The 19,564-nt window shown below is 35.5% G+C and overlaps 1 protein-coding gene across 1 annotated transcript in view; it reads right to left on the reverse strand.

Moving 5' to 3' along the window:
- Nucleotides 1–550: 550 nt before the first annotated feature.
- The window catches only part of LRRC2 (leucine rich repeat containing 2), a 73,559-nt gene continuing 54,545 nt past the window's right edge, over nucleotides 551–19,564 (reverse strand). The window contains exons 6-9 of the mRNA XM_058044270.1: nucleotides 6,340–6,485; nucleotides 4,101–4,256; nucleotides 2,128–2,264; nucleotides 551–600 (exon numbers count right to left, since the gene is read on the reverse strand). Coding sequence (XP_057900253.1) covers nucleotides 551–600; nucleotides 2,128–2,264; nucleotides 4,101–4,256; nucleotides 6,340–6,485 — 489 coding nt within the window. The remainder of the gene's footprint in view (nucleotides 601–2,127; nucleotides 2,265–4,100; nucleotides 4,257–6,339; nucleotides 6,486–19,564) is intronic.

Consider the following 19,564-nt stretch of genomic DNA (forward strand, 5'->3'; position numbering starts at 1 on the left):
TGTTGAAACTTATCTAAACTGAAAATTCCAAGAACAATTTTCTTGCAGAACAGAATATAAATGCAAACCAAGGGTGTGTTCTCATTTGAATATTTAAATACTTAAAAGTGTATTTGGTCTTAAGAAAACAATAGATCACATTCATTTTCTAAATCAGTGTATCCCCTTTTATAAAAACAAATCTCTTCCTAAGATCACGTTTTGTGTTTCACTGTTTCAGCTACAACATACAATGTCTTCATTCTTCAGTTATGCCTGTGTATACTTAATTACAGTGAATATTTACTTTCAGCAGGTCTACATGCAAATTAGTGGCTGTTGTGGGGAAGTTGAAAACAAACATGTTGACTTAAAATGTGAAACAGCATCTTATGAAGGTTCTACTGCTCCTTATTTTGTCTGTAGTTACTTGAAAAGCCTACAGAAACAAGTAAATAATTCAATATGATTTTGATGTCATTCTGGCCATGTATATTTTCATGTGTTTACTATTCAGGTGGATAAAAAGAGTTATTCAGATATTCAGTAGAGATCTAGGGATTTTTTATCTTCAGAGCTGGAGACTGAGCATTACTTTTGTAGTGTAGGAAGGAGTAGACTCTGCAAAAAGAGAAAAAAGAAATAAATCTCAGACTTCAGCTATGTAATCCAGCACAAATAAATGAAGTCCTTAGCCAGAAACAGCTGGGTTTGGTCTTCTTTCAAAGGTACTCTACGAATTATCTCTGTGCTGGTTCATATTTTATAGAAGGTATTCCTTCTACAGTCTGTTTTTCAAAAGCAGAAATTGGAATTATCTATAGCACAAAAGTTCCAAAGTGGGAAGTACAGAAGTTATTAATGATCCAAACTCCTCATAAAAAGCAGGGAAGTAAGTTCTGTCTAGGAAGGAAGAAAAAGGTATCCCTGAGCTGCTTTGCCCCAGAAGAGCATAAACTTGGCCCGTGCTCAATAGGGTCAAGGCAGGTTTCAGGCAGCCTGTCATACCCCCATGTTTCCTAAGACTGTAGATACAACTCCATCACTACATATTTTATGGCTGCCTCTAAAGTCAAATTATGACCAAAGTTTTTTCCTCTATTGTGTTCTTCCCTCCATTTTAACCACTGTTGTTACCATTATCAGAGTCCAGCACTTTTATAGCAGGCTTCAATTTAGAAATAGACAGAATGAATATTCATATGATCAACTTCTAGATGTTAAGGAACAGAAGTCTGGCATGACAACATGAAAAGTATTATGAAGTCACACTCTTTCTTTATATTTCTCTTTCAACAGGTTTTGCAGGACCACTATATAGACTACTTAAATTAAATGCAAGGAATGAAAATCTACTGTAAGATCCATTCCACAAAAAGTCCTTTCTACACACAAACTATTTAGGAATTAAAATGAGCCTATGGCTTATTCTGTATCATAGGAAACTTGCCCCTTTTTCCCTCACAAATCTTATTAAAGAATGCTCAAGAAAACAAGGATTTCTCAATGATGGTAAATAAAAAACAGAACAGCAACATGAAGAAAAATGTAAAGTTGCAGATGCAACTTTATATTTCAGATGTAATAAAGATAAAAGCAGGTATTTTACTATAATTGTACAGTGGTTAAATAGATAGTATCTTCAAGCAGATAATATTGCCAAATAATATTCTACCAATACAATGAGGCTTTCATATATATACTATCCTTTTTGAGGAGAAGTAACAGTTCTTAAGAAATTCAAAATCACTAATACTAATCCCAAGAGAAGTAAATCTAGAGAATGAGAATATTCTTTGTGTACACCATCAATCAGTTGAGGTTAAGGCATATACCGACGCAATTAATTTTGCATGCATTTGTTCAATATCAAAGGTGTTAATTAGGGTCCAAAATTTTAGCAAAGCAGATTTGGCATTTCACTATTAGTCTTATTTAATACCGTAAAAGACAACTGGAGTTTAAGGGTGTATTGCTTGTCCTCTTAAAAATGAATTGTCACAATATATGTCTGCATTTATATTCATATTATTAATACCATAAAAGACAACTAGAGTTTAAGGGTGCATTGCTTTTCCTCTTAAAAATGAATGTGTGTCACAATGTATGTGTGCATTTGCAGAAAGCTTACTGCATATTTGCACATACCCCTTTCCCTTAGGTCTTCAATGTAGGCCTTCATAAACTCTTTCTCAACTTGCTCACGTTCACGTTCATTTTCTATAATTTCTTCAGTGTCTTCACATACAATCGTTTCAACCGGACTGTCCTTGAGACTTACAAATCTAGAAAAAGATTAACACGCAAATGTATGTACAGGCAGCTGAACATCACTGGCCATCATGAATGACAGTTTAGAAATTGCTACCAGAGCCAGAAGCAGAAATATAAAAAACATTACCTCAATTTTGCACTATGGCATAGTTAGGATACATCTACTATAGAAATATAGATTTCAAATTGAACTTTCTCTATAATCCACTTTCCATATAAAAACGATCAGGTTTATCTTTTTTCCATCTATCTACATAAATCATTCTTTGTAATAACAGGTATAGCTCTTTATTACAGAGGTTCTGACTGACTACACTGTAATTTCCCCATCTGTTAATGAGCAATATGGACTTAATCCTAACAATATTTCCTAGCAATCTGGAATTTTCCCAGAATCTTTTAGCTGCAATATGTGCCTCCATTTTTTGGTTATTGCATTGCTCATCTTTTACAATACATGACAGGACATGCATTACTTTGTAACTGAAAATAATGTAAAGGTACATTTTGCGTGTGAAAAACTAAGTGGTTACATAAACAACTTATATCATGTGCAAATAAGTGCATATCATTCCAAAAATCTCTGATTTTTACTCCAAGAAGGAAAAAAAATTCAGTCATTGCTTTGAAAAGAACACACATTCCAACAAATCGTATGGCTTTCTAAAATTCTAATGAATTGCTGCAAATTTCTGATCAGCTGACTTGTTTGGCCCAGGTACTCACCAAACACCTCTCTCTACCCCTCTCTTCAACTAGGCAGAATAGCAAATAAAGGGACAATAGCAAATAAAAAAATTGTAGATAAGCTTAATAAGAAAAATAAAACCTATGCATAGAAGAAAAGGAAAGCAAAGCAAAAACATTACTCTCTACTTTTCAAGAGGTAATGTCTAGTCACTTCCTGGGAAACAGAGATTCAGTATATCTATCTGGTTTCTTTGGAAGACAAAAAATTCAATAACACATGATCCACCACCCCTCTCCCTTCTTTTAGCTTTATATGCTGAGCATGACACCATATGGTATGAAACATCCCACTGGCCAATTGGAGTCAACTGTTCTGGCTGGTGTCCCCAGCTGTCCTGGCTGTGTCCCCTCGCAGCCTCCAGCTCACCCTCAGCCTGCAGTGCTTCCTTAGGGGACAGTTGGAGAGACAGCCTTGTGATGTGCCACCGCTGTTCAGCAGCTGCTAAGAACACTGATGCGTTTGTTATCAGCACCTTTCTAGCTACCAGTGCAAGGACTAGCTCTAAGAGAGGAAAGGTAATCTCACCCACAGCTAACTCCACTCTGAGCCAGATCCAGTATTCAATCTGAAACGGTTCCATAATCAAAAACATGAACATTGTCTGCAGAAATGCAATGTCTCCGTAACTGCAGACTACAATTTAGGTCTTTTAGTCCTATCCTGCATGCACCAATAAGATGGTATTTTACAGCAAGGAACTACTAAACCCGTGTGACCTTACCCAACATTTTCCTAGCCATATCTCCCTCTCCCAGCAAGATGCTTTTGTCATCACGGAGCTTGTCAGGAGCCAGATTCCAGGCTACTGGTCCCACTCTGAAGCACAGTTTTGCAGCTCCAGAGGTAGAGCTGCTACGACCCAGTCTACCCAGGAATAGCACTTTAGACACAGAGATGCACAATAGGGGTAACTGGTAGATGAAAGTCATGAAAATGCAGGTCCTCTGTAATTTTCAATCTTTTCAGTGCCTCCTTTACCACTCTGATATAAATTGTGTCAGAATTTGTAGAAACATTCTGCTGAAAGCATTTCTTCTGGGTGTATCTTACCTTATTGTCTTAAGAATGTTTCCTTTTCTTTCTCGCTTTTACTTACTTTAAACCTGTGGTTGACTCACAGATGGCTGTGGGTATCTCAACCAGGTCATCCCCACTGACAACTAGCAAACTGAGTTTTGGCATATTGACAAGAGCTCGTGGAAGATAAGTCAACTTGTTTTTCTGTAGGAGAAGTGTCTGCAATTCATCTAACCTGTAAAGATGTCAAAGACAGAGATGATGTAAAATATTTCCTTCAAACAGGAACATCCAGCCAAGATAGCAATACTGACTTGATCTTGTGTATAACAGGAGCAATTGCATGGAACGTCTTTGTCTTAAAAAGTCATTCAAACACTATTTTCACAAAATTTCATCAACTTTAATGGAAATCTCCAGTACCGGGTCAGCACTATAGCATACCTCTGACAAGTAATCAGAAGCATGCTCAGGATAAAAGGTTACAAAATTTACTGTGCTTTCATATAGAAAATGCGGACAGAACATGATATAAAGCCTCACCATGTGCATCCTGCAACTAATGAAAAATACAGGCCAGCAGGTCACACTTCTGCCCATAGGCTGGTTTCTATGAATTAGGTATGTCTGTGGTAGGCAGTACATCTCCATGTATTGTTTTTCAGTAGTAATTAATACTGTGGGGAGCAGGAGAAAGACCAGCTCCCATCAAAAGATTCTTGCAAGTTGTCCCAATGAAATCAATTTAATGACACTGTTTTGTGGAGGAACTTTTGTTTTATTTCCCCTGGCTTTTCCTAATGCAATAAAAATTTGTGCCTGTGCCTTTATTCTTTATATTAGGTAGAAGGCAAAGAGCATAGCAAATAGATGAAAAATATTTGTCTTATTTGACTGGAAGAGTCCATTCTTAAAACACTGTTGGTAGGCTTTTCTTATCAGGCCCGTGTGGTTTGTTTAAATTCAGGTAAAAATATTAAGTAAGGCTTCAGTTTATTGTCAACTCATCTTTATTAATCATAGATTGTTGTAACAGTATTACAGACAATGATAATTCACAGAAGTTCTTTGACACCACAGGCATTAAAATCATGAGAGTATTAGTTTACTGATGCAGGGTTTGTCATGACATTTTTTAGTCTTCTGAATGCACATGAGCCCAAAGTCAAACAAAGAAAATCTCAATATCATCTGATTATGATATTCTAACATCAAATTTGACAACTCAGTACAAAATGGAGAAGATAAAATGTAGAAAGAGAATAATTTGAAGCTAAGGGAATATAGGTTACAGGGAGAAAAAAGGTCTATAAGTTGAGAGGGTATCCTTCCTTAAAAGAAAAATATCCTCTTAGGAACTCTTTGAAGTTAGTTAAATCTCTGGTCAGATCCCTTGGGAAAAAACAGCAAGCTTATGTTGTATGTTGAGAATTATTAACACAAGTTAAGACCAGTGCCTCTGTCAGAATAATCTGTGATTACACCATGTCCCAGGAAAGTCTTTTTGCCCAGCAAAAAAGGCCTTGCAAAAGTTAGGAGTGAATGGGTTTTTTGTGAAGTTTATTCTGCCTCAGGAATTTCTTTTCCCAGATAAATAAATAATCTTGAATAATTTTTAATAAACTTCAGGTAATATGTCTGGTTTTTTTCACTTAAGGCCAGGTAAAGTTTCATAAACCAAGTTGCTGCAGCACTCTAGAGTGAGTAGTTAAGCTCAGGGATAAGAAAAGTGACTTCTCAGCTAGCAAGTCCCAGTAAAGGGATCAGAATGATTTTTAAAAAAATCGTTCAAAGTATCTAAACTGGGAGATTGAGTATATGTGTATACATTTGTATTTCCTTCAGAGTAGGAGGGGAGGATTATCAATGTGGTTTTTGAATTTTACCAGTATTTTTCTTCTTTATTAACAAAGTTTATCAGGCTCTTTGTGTAACTTAAATGCTTTAGTTCACTTTCTCCTCCCCATCTACCCTCCTGAGAGTTACTGCTGCCAATTCCATATAGTGAATTCCCTGCACTGGAACTGGAGCAGAGTATATCTGGTGAACTTCCCAAAAAACCAATGTCTAGATAAAATGACAAATTATTATGAAAGCAGCAAAAAATATGTTTTGTTAACTGACTGTCACCAACAAGGTAGTAAAATTAGCTTTTGTTCTCAGACCCAGTCCATCAATAACAGAAATATTTTTATGCAAACATACTTGATGTGTATTCCAAATGTGACTTTCTATCAACAGTGTCCCTTGGAAGCTTTTTACTTTATAAATTCAGTTTAGAGTTCCTATACCTGTCATTGAATTAAAATATAAACTACCTGTCTATGTCTTCCGGGAGATCTTTCAGGCTGTTGCTGCTAATATCCAACCACTGCAAATTAGACATCCGGAGCACGCAAATTGGAATAGAATGGAACTTGTTTGCCGACACATCCACATACGTGAGCTGTTTCAGGTTACTTAGCTAGAAAGAAGTGGTGCTTTATTTTAGTTACTTTTTGCAAATACAAGAAGACATTTCATTCATCAAGCATTTTTATTCCTCTAAAAGCACTTAGAAAGATAAGAATTCATTTTTTTTACTCAGACATTTTCCAGCCTTGTCTCTTAGTCATCATTTTATAAAAAAAGTAATTCAGAAATCCCTACCCTCCCAAATTGTTCATCAACTTTCCAACAGCATCAGAGGATTGGATGAAATTTTTATTCTTTAAAACCCTACAGGTTTAGATGACAGGTCTGGAACCAGAAAATTAGTTGGTTCTGAGGTAATAAAAGACAATTTTTATAACTAATAAGTTACCATTCTCAAAATCAAAGATTTGATAACTCCTATCAAAATTACAAAGATTGCCTTCACTATAACTCTACTGTGCACTGAGAGTGTATTACTAGCACATGATTAGAAAATGAAACTATCAATTTAAGCCAACAGATAATTAGGTCCAGATATTTTTCAAATATCTTTAAAAACTCATCTTCCATACGGCAAACTAAATATATAATAAAGTACACTAGATATTTTATTGAAATAATTTTCAAAAGAATTCTATTTTTATGTAACAAACACTAAATGCAATGAAGATTAAGTACAAATATAAAATATACCTGTTAAAGAAATTAATATGTTGAATAGAGTTCTCTGTGTAGTGAATCAATTATGCACTCTACCCGTGTTCATAAAACCATGCAGCTAGCTAAAGTGAATGTCAAAGGAGTGTAAATGTTAACAAAAAAAGTATTATAGAATAGAAATTGTATTTCTAAGGTTCTAATCATCAGTCACCACCACAATCAAACTCTACAGATCATGATACAGAAAAAAAAGCAGCAAAAAATTTCCTTGGCCTTTACCTGAAGGTACCTTAGAATACAGAAAAAAAAACCTCTAACCAAACACATTTATCACTTCCAAGGTGAGCAGAACACGAGGTGAGCAAAAGATAAAATATGAACAAATGATAAAGTACTAAAGTATATTATGAATCCTTGACAATTATTTTTTAATTATTAAGAATTAAGACCTGGAGTTTTTTTTTATATAATCTATCCCAGCTCCTTGTTATTGCAATCCTGGTAGACTTTTATCTTAATTTAACCCTTGGTATTTAAAATCTTCATATTCACAACATGGTGCTGTGACATACCTAGTTTCTTTAGGGGCTTTTTGATGGAGGCTTTTTGTGGGGTTTTTTGGTGGGAGTTTTTTTGTCCTGTTTTTTGGGTGGTTTTTTTGTTGGTTTGGGTTTTTTTGGGGGTTTTTTTTTTTTTTTGTAGTGTTGGGGTTTTTTGTTGTTGTTGGGGTTTTTTTGTGGGATGTAGGTTTCTTGTTTGGTTTGGGATTTTTTGGGTGCTATTTGCTTGCTGTTTCTTTTTTTCCAGTTACAACCTCATAAGCTGCAGAATTTTATCATCTTGAGAAATATTTTCAGGAAGGTTTACTGAAGCTATCCTATTACACACGACTACACAATGAAGTTTATCTTTCAAAAACAAAATAGAGGTTCAGAGTTCCTGAAGTAAAAGGCATCATTTCAAAATCTCCACCCCGCCACTACTGTCTTAAAACAGTCCTGGTGAGTCATTACCATGGATATGTGTCACCACAGATTCAGAGCAGGCAAACACATTTTATTGTTACACTTTTTACTTTCCAACCATTTTGTCATTTTTGGGACTGACTAAGAGCAATGAACATTCCATCGTACCCTGTAAATTTTCCAGATACTGAATCTATTTTCCAGAAAAACAGAAAGCACAGCAACTCTTCTAGAATGTAGCAACAGGACAGTATGGAAAACGACTGACACCATCTTTATACTGAAATAACTTTGTGGTTTTAAATTATTATCACAAGTGCAAATCCTGAGCAAATATTTTCAGTTTTTCTAAACTCAGAATAACTTACTAAAACTGCTGATACATGTATTTCAACAAACTCTCCTCCCAAAAATTTTGCAAGTACAGAACTAAAATAATATCCCACAAGCTTAAATACCACCCAAAATATTCTTAAACCACCCCCAAAGAAGAAAAGCCACAACCTCTAAATACAGAGTAGCAGATACATGTTAAAATATACTTTCTTTACTGTTCACTCAAGTTCCTAAACACTTTACTTTTACATGTAGTCACCCATCACACTGAAATAACTTGGTAACATTAAGATTAGATGGTAAATTTATATTTCTTCAACTAATCTTCCCTGAAATTGCTTTATTGAATTAAATATTACAAGCTATCTTAATATAGCAGTATTACTTTTTTTAAGAAATATAGTTGTTTCTTTCATTTTTCAAATAGTGTGGTATGTAGATTGGTTTAATACTTTAATACTTGGTTAGATTAAAATATACACTTTCATCAGTTTGTATTCCCATAAAAATGTACAATCAAAACACAAGGCCATCTACTCAATCAATAAAAATTTTGGCTCAGCATGCCACAAAACACTTGGAGCCAAGTTATATTGTGTATGTTGCAAGTCCTCAGTACTTGTATTTTTAGGGTTATATTTAACAAAGCTGTCAGTTTTCTAGAGTATGTTGAAACCTAATGGAGTTTTTAATTTAATATCTTCATGATATGTTACCAACAAATGCATTTGATAGATGATGTATTGGAAATTATGGTAGCTGTGTATTATATTTTCTGAAGAAAACACTCTGTATTTTATTTTTTCTTAAAGGACTGATGGATTTTTGCACCATTTGCAACATTTCATTTTCAAACAAGCATGGGTCCTATATAATTTTTAAGTTATCATTCATTTCTGTTTGACATTAATTTTTACTATTTTCCTTTATGATGCAACTTTGAATCAATCACTATATAGACTTTATGCAAGTTCCATTTCTAAAAAATAGCCATATTTAATAGTCTAGCTACCTTGACAGACTTATTGTGGTACTTATGTTTAATCATTCCTGTTACTTTTCTTCGACAAACTGCAGCATTTATATTCATAATTTTGTTCATAGAATTATTTCAGATAACATTGTAGAGGTCCACCTCCTCTTTTTCTCTCTGGCAGTTAAACCTCCAGTTGAAAGAAGAGGACATGTCCTGAACTGAACTGTTATTTGATTAATGGTTGTGGTTTTATTTTTCTTCTGCTTTTTTGCTGTGAAAGGGATTTGCACATAAGGTTGCATGCTTATTTACCATGAATTGCCTACTACTTAGCATCAACACATTAAAAGGTGCAACATTGTGTTAAAATACCATAATTTCCAGTGACATGTAAATAGCAGAAACTGCAACCCATCAAAGTCAATACATGATAAGATATGCAAAGGAATGTCTATCCATGAATTACAAATTACGCTTTTGCCCAGAAATTTCAGAAGAGACATCAGAGAAAATTTGTACCACTTCAGTAATGTAGGCTATCACATATATTGTTTCCCATAGATTGACATTCATTATTAACCTGCTGAACACAGTAGGATATATATGAAAAAGAAACACCCTAGGAGAAAACTGCATAGTCATCCACTTAGATATGGTGACTTCAAACCAAGTGCCTATCTTTTCTTTCATTGAGCTGCAAGTGTAAACTCTAATCTCACTGACATTCATGGATAAAAGCAGCAATTACAGAAACTTAGTACAAGAATCTTTAGAGGCAGAATATATCTTTCACAAAGGTATAGTTGTATATTTATAGCCCAGTTCACCCTCAGACTGCTAAACTGGACTCTTAAACTTGATAAGGCAAAGGCATTCAACAGTCAGTCCAATGGCTTAGAAATAGAGTACTAATTTCATGTGTCTTGTGACAAAACCCTCTGAAGCCCAAAAATACATGAAATCAAACAGCACTTCATTTGGTTGTATCTTGTGTAATGCCTTAAAGATCACAGTAGTCTGTCTCAAGCACTGTTAAGGCCACTGTTAAGGGGAAGGACTTTGCCAAGAGATGAGATAAGCACAGAAGGGAGTGACAGGATGGCACTAACTCCAGGCCTGGTGGAGGTGAGATCAGTGACAGGATGGCAATGACTCCAGGCCTGGTGGAGGTGAGATCAGTGACAGGATGGCAATGACTCCAGGCCTGGTGGAGGTGACATCAGTGACAGGATGGCAATGACTCCAGGCCTGGTGGAGGTGAGATCAGTGACAGGATGGCAATGACTCCAGGCCTGGTGGAGGTGACATCAGTGACAGGATGGCAATGACTCCAGGCCTGGTGGAGGCGAGATCAGTGACAGGATGGCAATGACTCCAGGCCTGGTGGAAGTGAGATCAGTGACAGGATGGCAATGACTCCAGGCCTGGTGGAGGCGAGATCAGTGACAGGATGGCACTGACTCCAAGCCTGGTGGAGGTGAGATTGGGTACTACATCCTGGACAATGCATCCGGAAAAAATTCACACTGCAGTAAACTCTGCAAAGAAGCAACTGCTCATATGCTTATCACTAGTCAGACAAAGATCACCCCAAGCTATGGTATGGATAGCATCCATAATCACTGAAGCCCCTCTAAAAAGACCTCTGTGGATACCTGGAATTTGGATGGTAAATTAAGCCACCACTACAGGAGCTTGAGATAAGATTAAGATGGTGCTATTGTCTGAGTGTTATCTCTTGGGGTAGGTTAACAAAGCTTGGGGTGAAGAATCTATCACTGATAATGACAACAAAGAAAGCAGAATTTATGGGCTCCAGGAAAGCCAGCTCAGCAACTGTGCTGAAATTATGTTCATCTGGATAAAAGGTAGTTCCTGCAGGGGAAGATCATGAGCACCGACTCACAGCCCACTGACCCAAGAAACCCAACTCAAAAGAAGAGAAAAACTAAGGACATAGACTTTACAATCATTACAAGTGAGATAATCACATGACTAATAGAATAAGAGAACAGTGTAGCCAATAAGTATTAATTCCTTTGCTTGCTAAATTGTATAAGTAGTGTATAAGAGTTTTGAAAGACATTAAGAACCCCACTACCAAGAATCCCAGGGTGGTTAACGATCAGCAGGGTGCTGCTAGATTCATGGGTGGCAAATATCTTCTACTTTATATTTCTCTTTCCACTCTGCCTTTTCCACTTCTTTCTTTCTACCTCACACTGATTATTAAATAAAATCTGTGCTGTTAACTTCAGCATATGGTGTTGTTTGCACCTTAAATAGGGCAGAGGCATTTCTCACTGATTGGATCTTGGTAAGCAATACCCAAGAAATGCAAGTGAAAGACAGCCTTCATTGTGATGGCATCATTCTGATTTTCCAGTGCTAAGACCCTAAACATTTTGTAGAGTTAACCCCCAACAATCACTGTTATCCTTATACCAAACAATTTACTTGGAAGCTTAACATTGTCCCCTTTCATTGTTCATCATTCGTCATCCAAAAAGCTAAAGTTTAGTGTCTAATAATGTAAATGTAACTATGATAATCTTAGTATTAGAAGTTCATAGAAAGGGACTTTGCTTGTTATTAAAGCAGTTTTTTTGTATGTATAAATCTTTCATTAGCTCTACAAAAAAACTGAGGAAATCAGTTTTATTCAATATTTACAAAATACATGCAACACATAAAATGTTCACAAAAGTATCAGGTATTGATCATTCACAGGTGATTGAAGAATTACATAGTAATGAGGACAGGGCTATCATCATACTGTTAAAATCCCTAAGAATGTGAATTATGTATTTAAGTCTAAATGTAGGAGTTGTTCTAAGCCAACAGAAGAGTCACATGCATGAAATTAAGTACACAATTAAGGATTTCCTGGGCTAAAGCCAAATATGTCTTTTGTCCCAAAAAATAAAATTACATTGATTACTCATGTTAAATTTTCATAGCTTTGATGCTGCAGCTACACACTCTGCATATATTATTTGCTATCATAAGCTTTGCCATCATAAAGTCATGTCATATCCAAATTTCCAAAACTTGTAAATTAAGGACACACTTCATAAGGGAAAACTAGGCTCTACCAAAGGTCAATTAAAGATTTTTCATTGACTTAAATAGGTCCAGTAGCTCGCCTTGGGGGTGTACTCTTTACATGTTTCAATTAAAAACCATTAGAAGAGGAAGAACAGCAATGTCAATAGCATATGGACATTAACTAACCTATCCAGTATGTTTGGAGACAAAGTGCCTTTGAACCTATCAAAAGACTCTTTAAAGATATATTCTGTTCCTTCACCAAGAAATTATCAATATTGTTTACTCTTACAACAGAATAGAGACAAACCCAAAAACATTCTTTCATTTCTGCTTCAAGGTGCATAGCAATACTATTCAGAAGAAAAACTCTTCAGACAGTACCCTCTTAATTATGATTTAAGCATGTACTACGATTCTGGTTTGCCATGACAACACAATGCATCTTGTGAAGTTACTCTTCTGGTTCAAAAAACTGAGTATGCCCATTTGAGCTAATTCAAACTCATTCTAAAACCCAGAATAAATCACTATTTTCCAAAATGGGATGTAGGAAAAACATCCAAAAGATATGGAAATTTTATTCTGCAGTAACTTAAAAAATATATTATAAACAAAGATGACAGCTCAAACAAAGAATCATAATACATTGGCTATTTCATTTTACATTGATAAAATAGTAACCATTCACTTTAAAAGAAAAGATTCTCAAGGATGTTTGAAGAGGTAATATCAGCACAAGAGAACCAAGTAATGATGCAATATTGACAGATGCAAAATAAAGAAATTGTGGGAGAAAATAATAGAAATAAAAGGATGTGGTTCTGTAGTTCCAATTTTTTACAATCACCCCATTTGGATGATTGATGATGAAATTATTTCACCACATATATACTGGGGCTGGGCAACAACAACAATCTGTGTTCTACACCAGATCAACCAGAGATAGCTTGATAAGCTTGGAAAAAAGACTTTCATGAAATGTCAGCCAGAAATCAGCTTACTAATAAATTAAGAGGAAAACATAATGTTATAGCCAAAAAGATACCTCAGCAGCAGAGGTCAGAAGATTTGCAATTTGTGAACCATCTTTATGATACCAGGAATAGGCACCTCTGTGGTTTTTTTGCCTTGCAAACAGAAATGGTGGAAATTCTTTTTTGTCATGGCACAGAGTAACTTCACCAAAGTGCACAAGATTCTGCTGTTATTGGCACTGAGAAGTACAGCAGTGGTGAACAATTGCCTACCAGCAGGAGAACCCTGCAACTTGGATCTGGATTTGTCTTCTTGAAGCAGGAGTTTCATAAAGAAAATCCCCATATTTGTGAAATTCACAATGTAGATAAGACTACTTTGCACACTGTGACATATCCTGTCTCGAATTAGACCACATCTAGTGCAGCATATTGTTGCAAAATATCCACTATAAAAGTTATTTTTCTTGTAACTTCACAGACCACATGTGTATGACACTGATAGTATGCAAACCTACAACTGGGACACTGTCAACAATTCAACAAAATAGGCCACTGTTTTGTGGCTTGACAGGATTACAGCAAATTTTCTCTTCCTCCTCTTCCTTCCTTTCTTATAGCACTACTAGACTCACATGGATTTTTTTATTTACTTTTCTTCAGGTAGTGACAAAGCTAACAGGAAAAATTTTGACTATATCTCTTCCCAAAGGATTCTATTCTCCCTATTTTATAACAGTTTCTCTAGGAAGTTTTATGTTGTGCTTTGAAATAAACATGCAAAACCAAATTGAAAATAAAACTAATATTAGTAAAATAATCAGACATGCAAGAGGTCTTTTCCTGACTTGGATAAGAAAGCTAAGGAATGGCACATATGTTATGTGTACAGTGAGCAAGATTTTGTACAAATAGCTATTTGGCTACTTTCTAAGAACTTGTTGGTGCAATTAAGATCATGAGGCTGTGAATTCTTACAGCTCTTGGTGCTTCATTGCTATTTTGCAGTACTCCATCCAGTCTGTGACTGAGTAACCTTGATCCATTGAATTATGTTGTTCTTATTAGGTGTCTGATAAATAAAATAAAAATGAACACCTTAGAAAGCTTGTAATGAAGCTGGACTTTCAAGATGCATTTTAGAGGTAGAATTCCCCTGATGTGAAATTTACAGAGATGTGACACAGGTTCTGGAGAGCAGTACTCTAGCAATACTACTCAGCCATATAATCTTTGGTAAGGATGGTTACATAGCAATCACCTGCTCTTCACTGGAAAGCCTGGAAATTATGTCTTTCTTGGGTTCTTTGTTGGTTGTTTGATTGGTTGATTGGGTTTTTTCTATTATACACTAATGTTGTATAAGAAAAAATTGCACCTGCCTGCATAGAATATATCTGGCCAGGTCTTCAGTGTAGGCAAGATGCTCTTGTATTTCTGGAAGCTGCTAAGTCTAAATTATATCAAGATGTCTTCCATTGGCTCAGAGTACCTCAGGTAGATATAGGCATGAATGCAGCTGAAAGCTTGTTTCAGAAGCCCCTTGGATTGCTAAATATTGTCCTGTGTCTCTTAAAAAACCAGAAAAAATGGCTAACAAAATCAGTCATCTGGCCTGTCCCAGCATAGCTGTTCAGAAGACAAATTGTGTAGAATCAGGTTTCATGGTACTGAAACAGTATAAGCTCAGATACATTTTATACTTTTATTTCTATGCCCTATATCAATATAAGTAGCTTACAAACAGATGTTTTACTACTCAATTCCCTCTAGATTGCATCCAAGCTACTTATCTTTGTTTAGCTACGTATTGCTGCTAGAGGCATATACAGTCCCCATAATTTTTTAATAACAAAACAAAAAACTTTGACATATTTGTGTATATCATCTGCCATATCAGATAATATTTTCTGTGGCCATGACATTTTAAAAATACCTCTATAATGCTTTGAGCATATAAAAACATGAATATAACAAAAGAAAGTATGACTGCTGAGCAAATACATAGGAGTAACATTTATTAACAGCACGCATCTGAAGCTGTCAAGATTTTCACAACTGCAAATAAAACCTAATACTGAGTGCAAGCTAATGCAAGAACATTCCTTAAACTGACTGAAACCTGGGAAAAGACGGAAAAATGAAAAAAGTAATTTTATGGAACTCTTGAACTCACTATGCATTAGTGGTGAACAGAACAAATAAATCATTTTATATATATGTAATGTGATATACAATAATTAATCCCAAATTACTTCCCACTGATTAAAACAACACTACACACAAAACATCATAATTCCTAATTTTTCCTCTAGGTAAATTATGGGATTTGGAGATGAACAACAGATAATAACAGAATGGAAATACTTTGTTATTTTCTTTAATTTTTTTGTTTGCAGTAGTTCTGAAAGACCTAAATCAAGATTAGGAAAAGCTGTAAAGGTTAGAACAATTGAGCAAGAAATTGGTAATTCATGACATATTTTTCTTTGACAATGTTCCTCACAAGAGCAACATAGCCAAAAATCATTGCACCTCTCAATAAAATGAAACCTTTACACAATTAGATTCTAGAATTTACAACAACATGTTTTTAATTTACTTTGCAGAGTTCTGAGGAAAATGACATTTACACAAATAATGAAAATCTCTATTTCTATGTCACAGTTCAAAGAAGCACAGTTCAAATTGTTTCAACCTCAGAATATAGCACAAACACCTCACCAGTATTCTTGTAAAATAATACTGCTTATTGAGAATTCAAATGTCATAACATCTAAGAGTTTAATTTTTTTGTAAAACAGATTTGCAATTTAGGGTTTATTACTCTACTAATATCATTATTACCAGAGCACAAAAAACTGGAAATAAATCTCTGTGATGCAAAGCTCTAAAAAACACACAGTAAGAGTTCTCTGTTGTGGTGATTCAGTACAATTAATAGTCACTACAAGCAAATGGAAATAATGGAACACAAACACAGTGGCAGGAAGTCACTTACCAAGGTGAAGAATTACATCATAGAAAGTAGAACACAGGTTTCCTGATTTCTAGTCTTGAGATGCTGAGGACCACTCCAGGTATGTAATATAACAAGTATATCAAGACTTTAATTATGGCAATGAAATTAATTGAAATTTAAGATTACCTATAATTTTAGAACCTTCTCATTTCTTCCCATTTTTTGAAAAATGTTGTTCAACATTCTACAGTTCTGAAGCAGCACATTAGGTCCTCTAATCTCAATATCTTTTTTTTTGTTGCCTCTAACCACTATTTCAAAGAGCATTTTATATCTGAGAATAAGAAATATTTCAGCAATATTAAAGACAGCTTGAAGTAGCCTGGCCTCTCCTTAAACCAACTCTCTTAAATGAAAGGAGTCTATTATCAAAGAGAAACCATAAAAGCAGAAAAGAACAGCAAGTCATTAAATGGTGATGCCTACATGTGATCCAGAGATTTGAAGCCCCCCTGCAACCACTGTCACACCCTTCAGACATAATTTTCTACTGACCACGTCTGTATTTCAAGATGAAATGAAATCATAGCCTCAAGACTACATGGCAGCCCGCATATGACATAGCTGAAGCTAGGAGTCAGCAGCAGCTAACCCTCAGCAGCCATCTGTGGTGCATACAGGCCCCGTGATGTAGCCATGTAATCGGGCATCGTGTAACCAGACACAGTCAAGGCAAGTCCTGTCGCATAGCCATACACGTTCTTCACACAAACTCTACACACAGGCAGGCACTGGTCACTTTTACCCCACATCCACACTGCACGAGTAAACTGGCACTTGGAATCTCAAATTTTGAGTCACAGAATTTGGCAAACCAAGACTATCACTATCACCTTGGATTAATCCAGAAAGAAACACTTTGAGGTGGCTACAGTAATAACAGGTGATAGGGAATCCAGTAGAACACATATCAGTTAAAAATGGATAGGAAAAACATAGGTTGATTTTGCAAAGTAAAAGATAAGAGAAGTCTGGAAATCTTATTCTTACGAAACTGTGTTTTAACTTTTCCATGACCTCTATAACATTTGATTTCATTATTCATAAAATTACACATCTCCTTCTAAACTCCATCAGTAGTAAATGGCTCTGTGACAAGTAAAAATAATTAATTAGATGGATAGTCTAAACAGCTAGTGAAGAAATGTCTCCTTTTTTTGTATTTGTTCCAAGCTTTCCAGTCATTCATTTCTTAACCTGAGTTCATCCTGCTTTGTAATACGGTTAAGAATGACAGAAGTCCAGGCTTGTGAGTTGCATCTCAGGATGCCAAAAGCAGGAATCACTGAGACATATCCTTCTTTGAATTCCCACACAAATTCAACATCTCTTCCACTTTATATTGAGTATAATTCTATGTTCTTTTATCTAGGACTAGTAAGGCAGAGATCTTACCCGTGTTTTACATGAGATTAAAAAATCCTGGGATGATGTCTACTTTCAAGTGATCAGGCTATCTCTGTCTTCATATCTTTCCCACTGATCAATGATGATGAATAAAAAGGACAGTCAGCCTTACGAGGTGCTTTTTACAGCTGTGAAGAGTCAATCAATCATATAACTACCTGTAATTAGTTAACAACTGATAGAAATATATTCAGTACTAAATTAAATACATTAATTTCAATTATACTCTCCAACTTTATTTTTCTTAAGGAATAAATAATACCACTCATCATCTGTACTTTATGGAAAAAAGCATGCTTTTCTCTCCCTCCAGCTATAACTGTTTTGATTCCCATCAATTCAGGTATGTTGGCACCAGAAACATTTGTCTGCAAGACAAAACATGCAAGTCGGGTAGTACTATGTATTTGTTCTGCTCTCTGCTTCTATTCAGTAGCTGTATAAAATCTGCCTCAGATTATCTCACAGACGAATGAAGGATATATTATTAGAATTTTGAAAGCCTATTTTGCTTTCAAAGAGATTTGGAGCTGTTTTGAGAGAAAGCAGGGCTGGAACAGTACCAAATATTCTTTCCTACCACAGAATTCTTTTACAGTTATATTCATGCTTTTTGTAATAATATAGCCATGTTTTAATGCTCACATTATGCCCCTTTGGTCGTTGTTAAGTCTTCCCTTATGCTGTAAAACTACTTGTCTGTCATTCCCTATTACAAAAACATTTTAGACTGCGAAAGGTGATACTACTTTTACTGAACTAATGTGAAAGGTAAAGGAAAGGTCACTGGCACCACAGCATGGAGGTAAGCACGGGTCAGCTCTCCAGTGAAGTGGACTGTTATTATTAGCTGCTGACTTATTCTGATAGTGAAGTGGTTTTAAAATGCTGCAGTATAAATTAGAAGGCTTTATAAGCACAGAGTCAAGAGTGGGATCAACTGGCACATTTTCCCATGCTTAACTTCATAATCCTATTTCCTAACATAGATCTGTGTCCTTTTTTAGCCCCTCAACTATTAAAACATTTATGAGAACTCCTGCAGCAGTAAGGCCTCTGAGAATCTCTTCTGACACCTAACACCTTTGCACCTGCTTTTTTTGGGTTTCACACCCCTCCTGTTAATGTTTGATATTGCATCTTACACCAGTTCCATAACACAGCTGTTGTTTTGCATGGATTGACACTTTGACCACCTGCACTGGAAAACAACTCATCATGAGCTTTAAGCAAATTCAAAGAGAATATAAGCCCTGAGCAAAGCAAGACAAGATTAAATGGAGATGCAACTGAGCCAAGCAATTGGAAAACCCCTTCTGATACTGAAAAATGTATGTACAGAAATGATGGCCCAACTACAGTCAATTGGACTCTTCCTAGTGATTTAAAATGAAAAATTTACCAGAAGTTGGCTTCCCAGTTCCAAGTTAATCCCATAATTATAGTACTTCTGTCTGCTTTGTTGTCCTGGAAAACCTTCACAAATAAAATTCCATTTTTAGCAAAACTTACAAACATTTTTAATAAATATGATGTGTGGCTCCTTTGCAAACTATAAAAAAATCTTACAGACATAAAGATTCAACAGATTCTTTATAGTCCCATTTAATAAGACAGGAAGGACCTGTGGGTGAATTTTCCCAGTGCCTTACTGGATGCTGAAACCACTAGGAAGCTAATGTCTGGTACATTTGATTACATTTTTTATTTATAATTGTCACATGCATTAAAAAAAAA

The sequence above is a fragment of the Melospiza georgiana genome, chromosome Z (assembly GCF_028018845.1).
Source record: "Melospiza georgiana isolate bMelGeo1 chromosome Z, bMelGeo1.pri, whole genome shotgun sequence".
Taxonomy (NCBI): domain Eukaryota; kingdom Metazoa; phylum Chordata; class Aves; order Passeriformes; family Passerellidae; genus Melospiza; species Melospiza georgiana.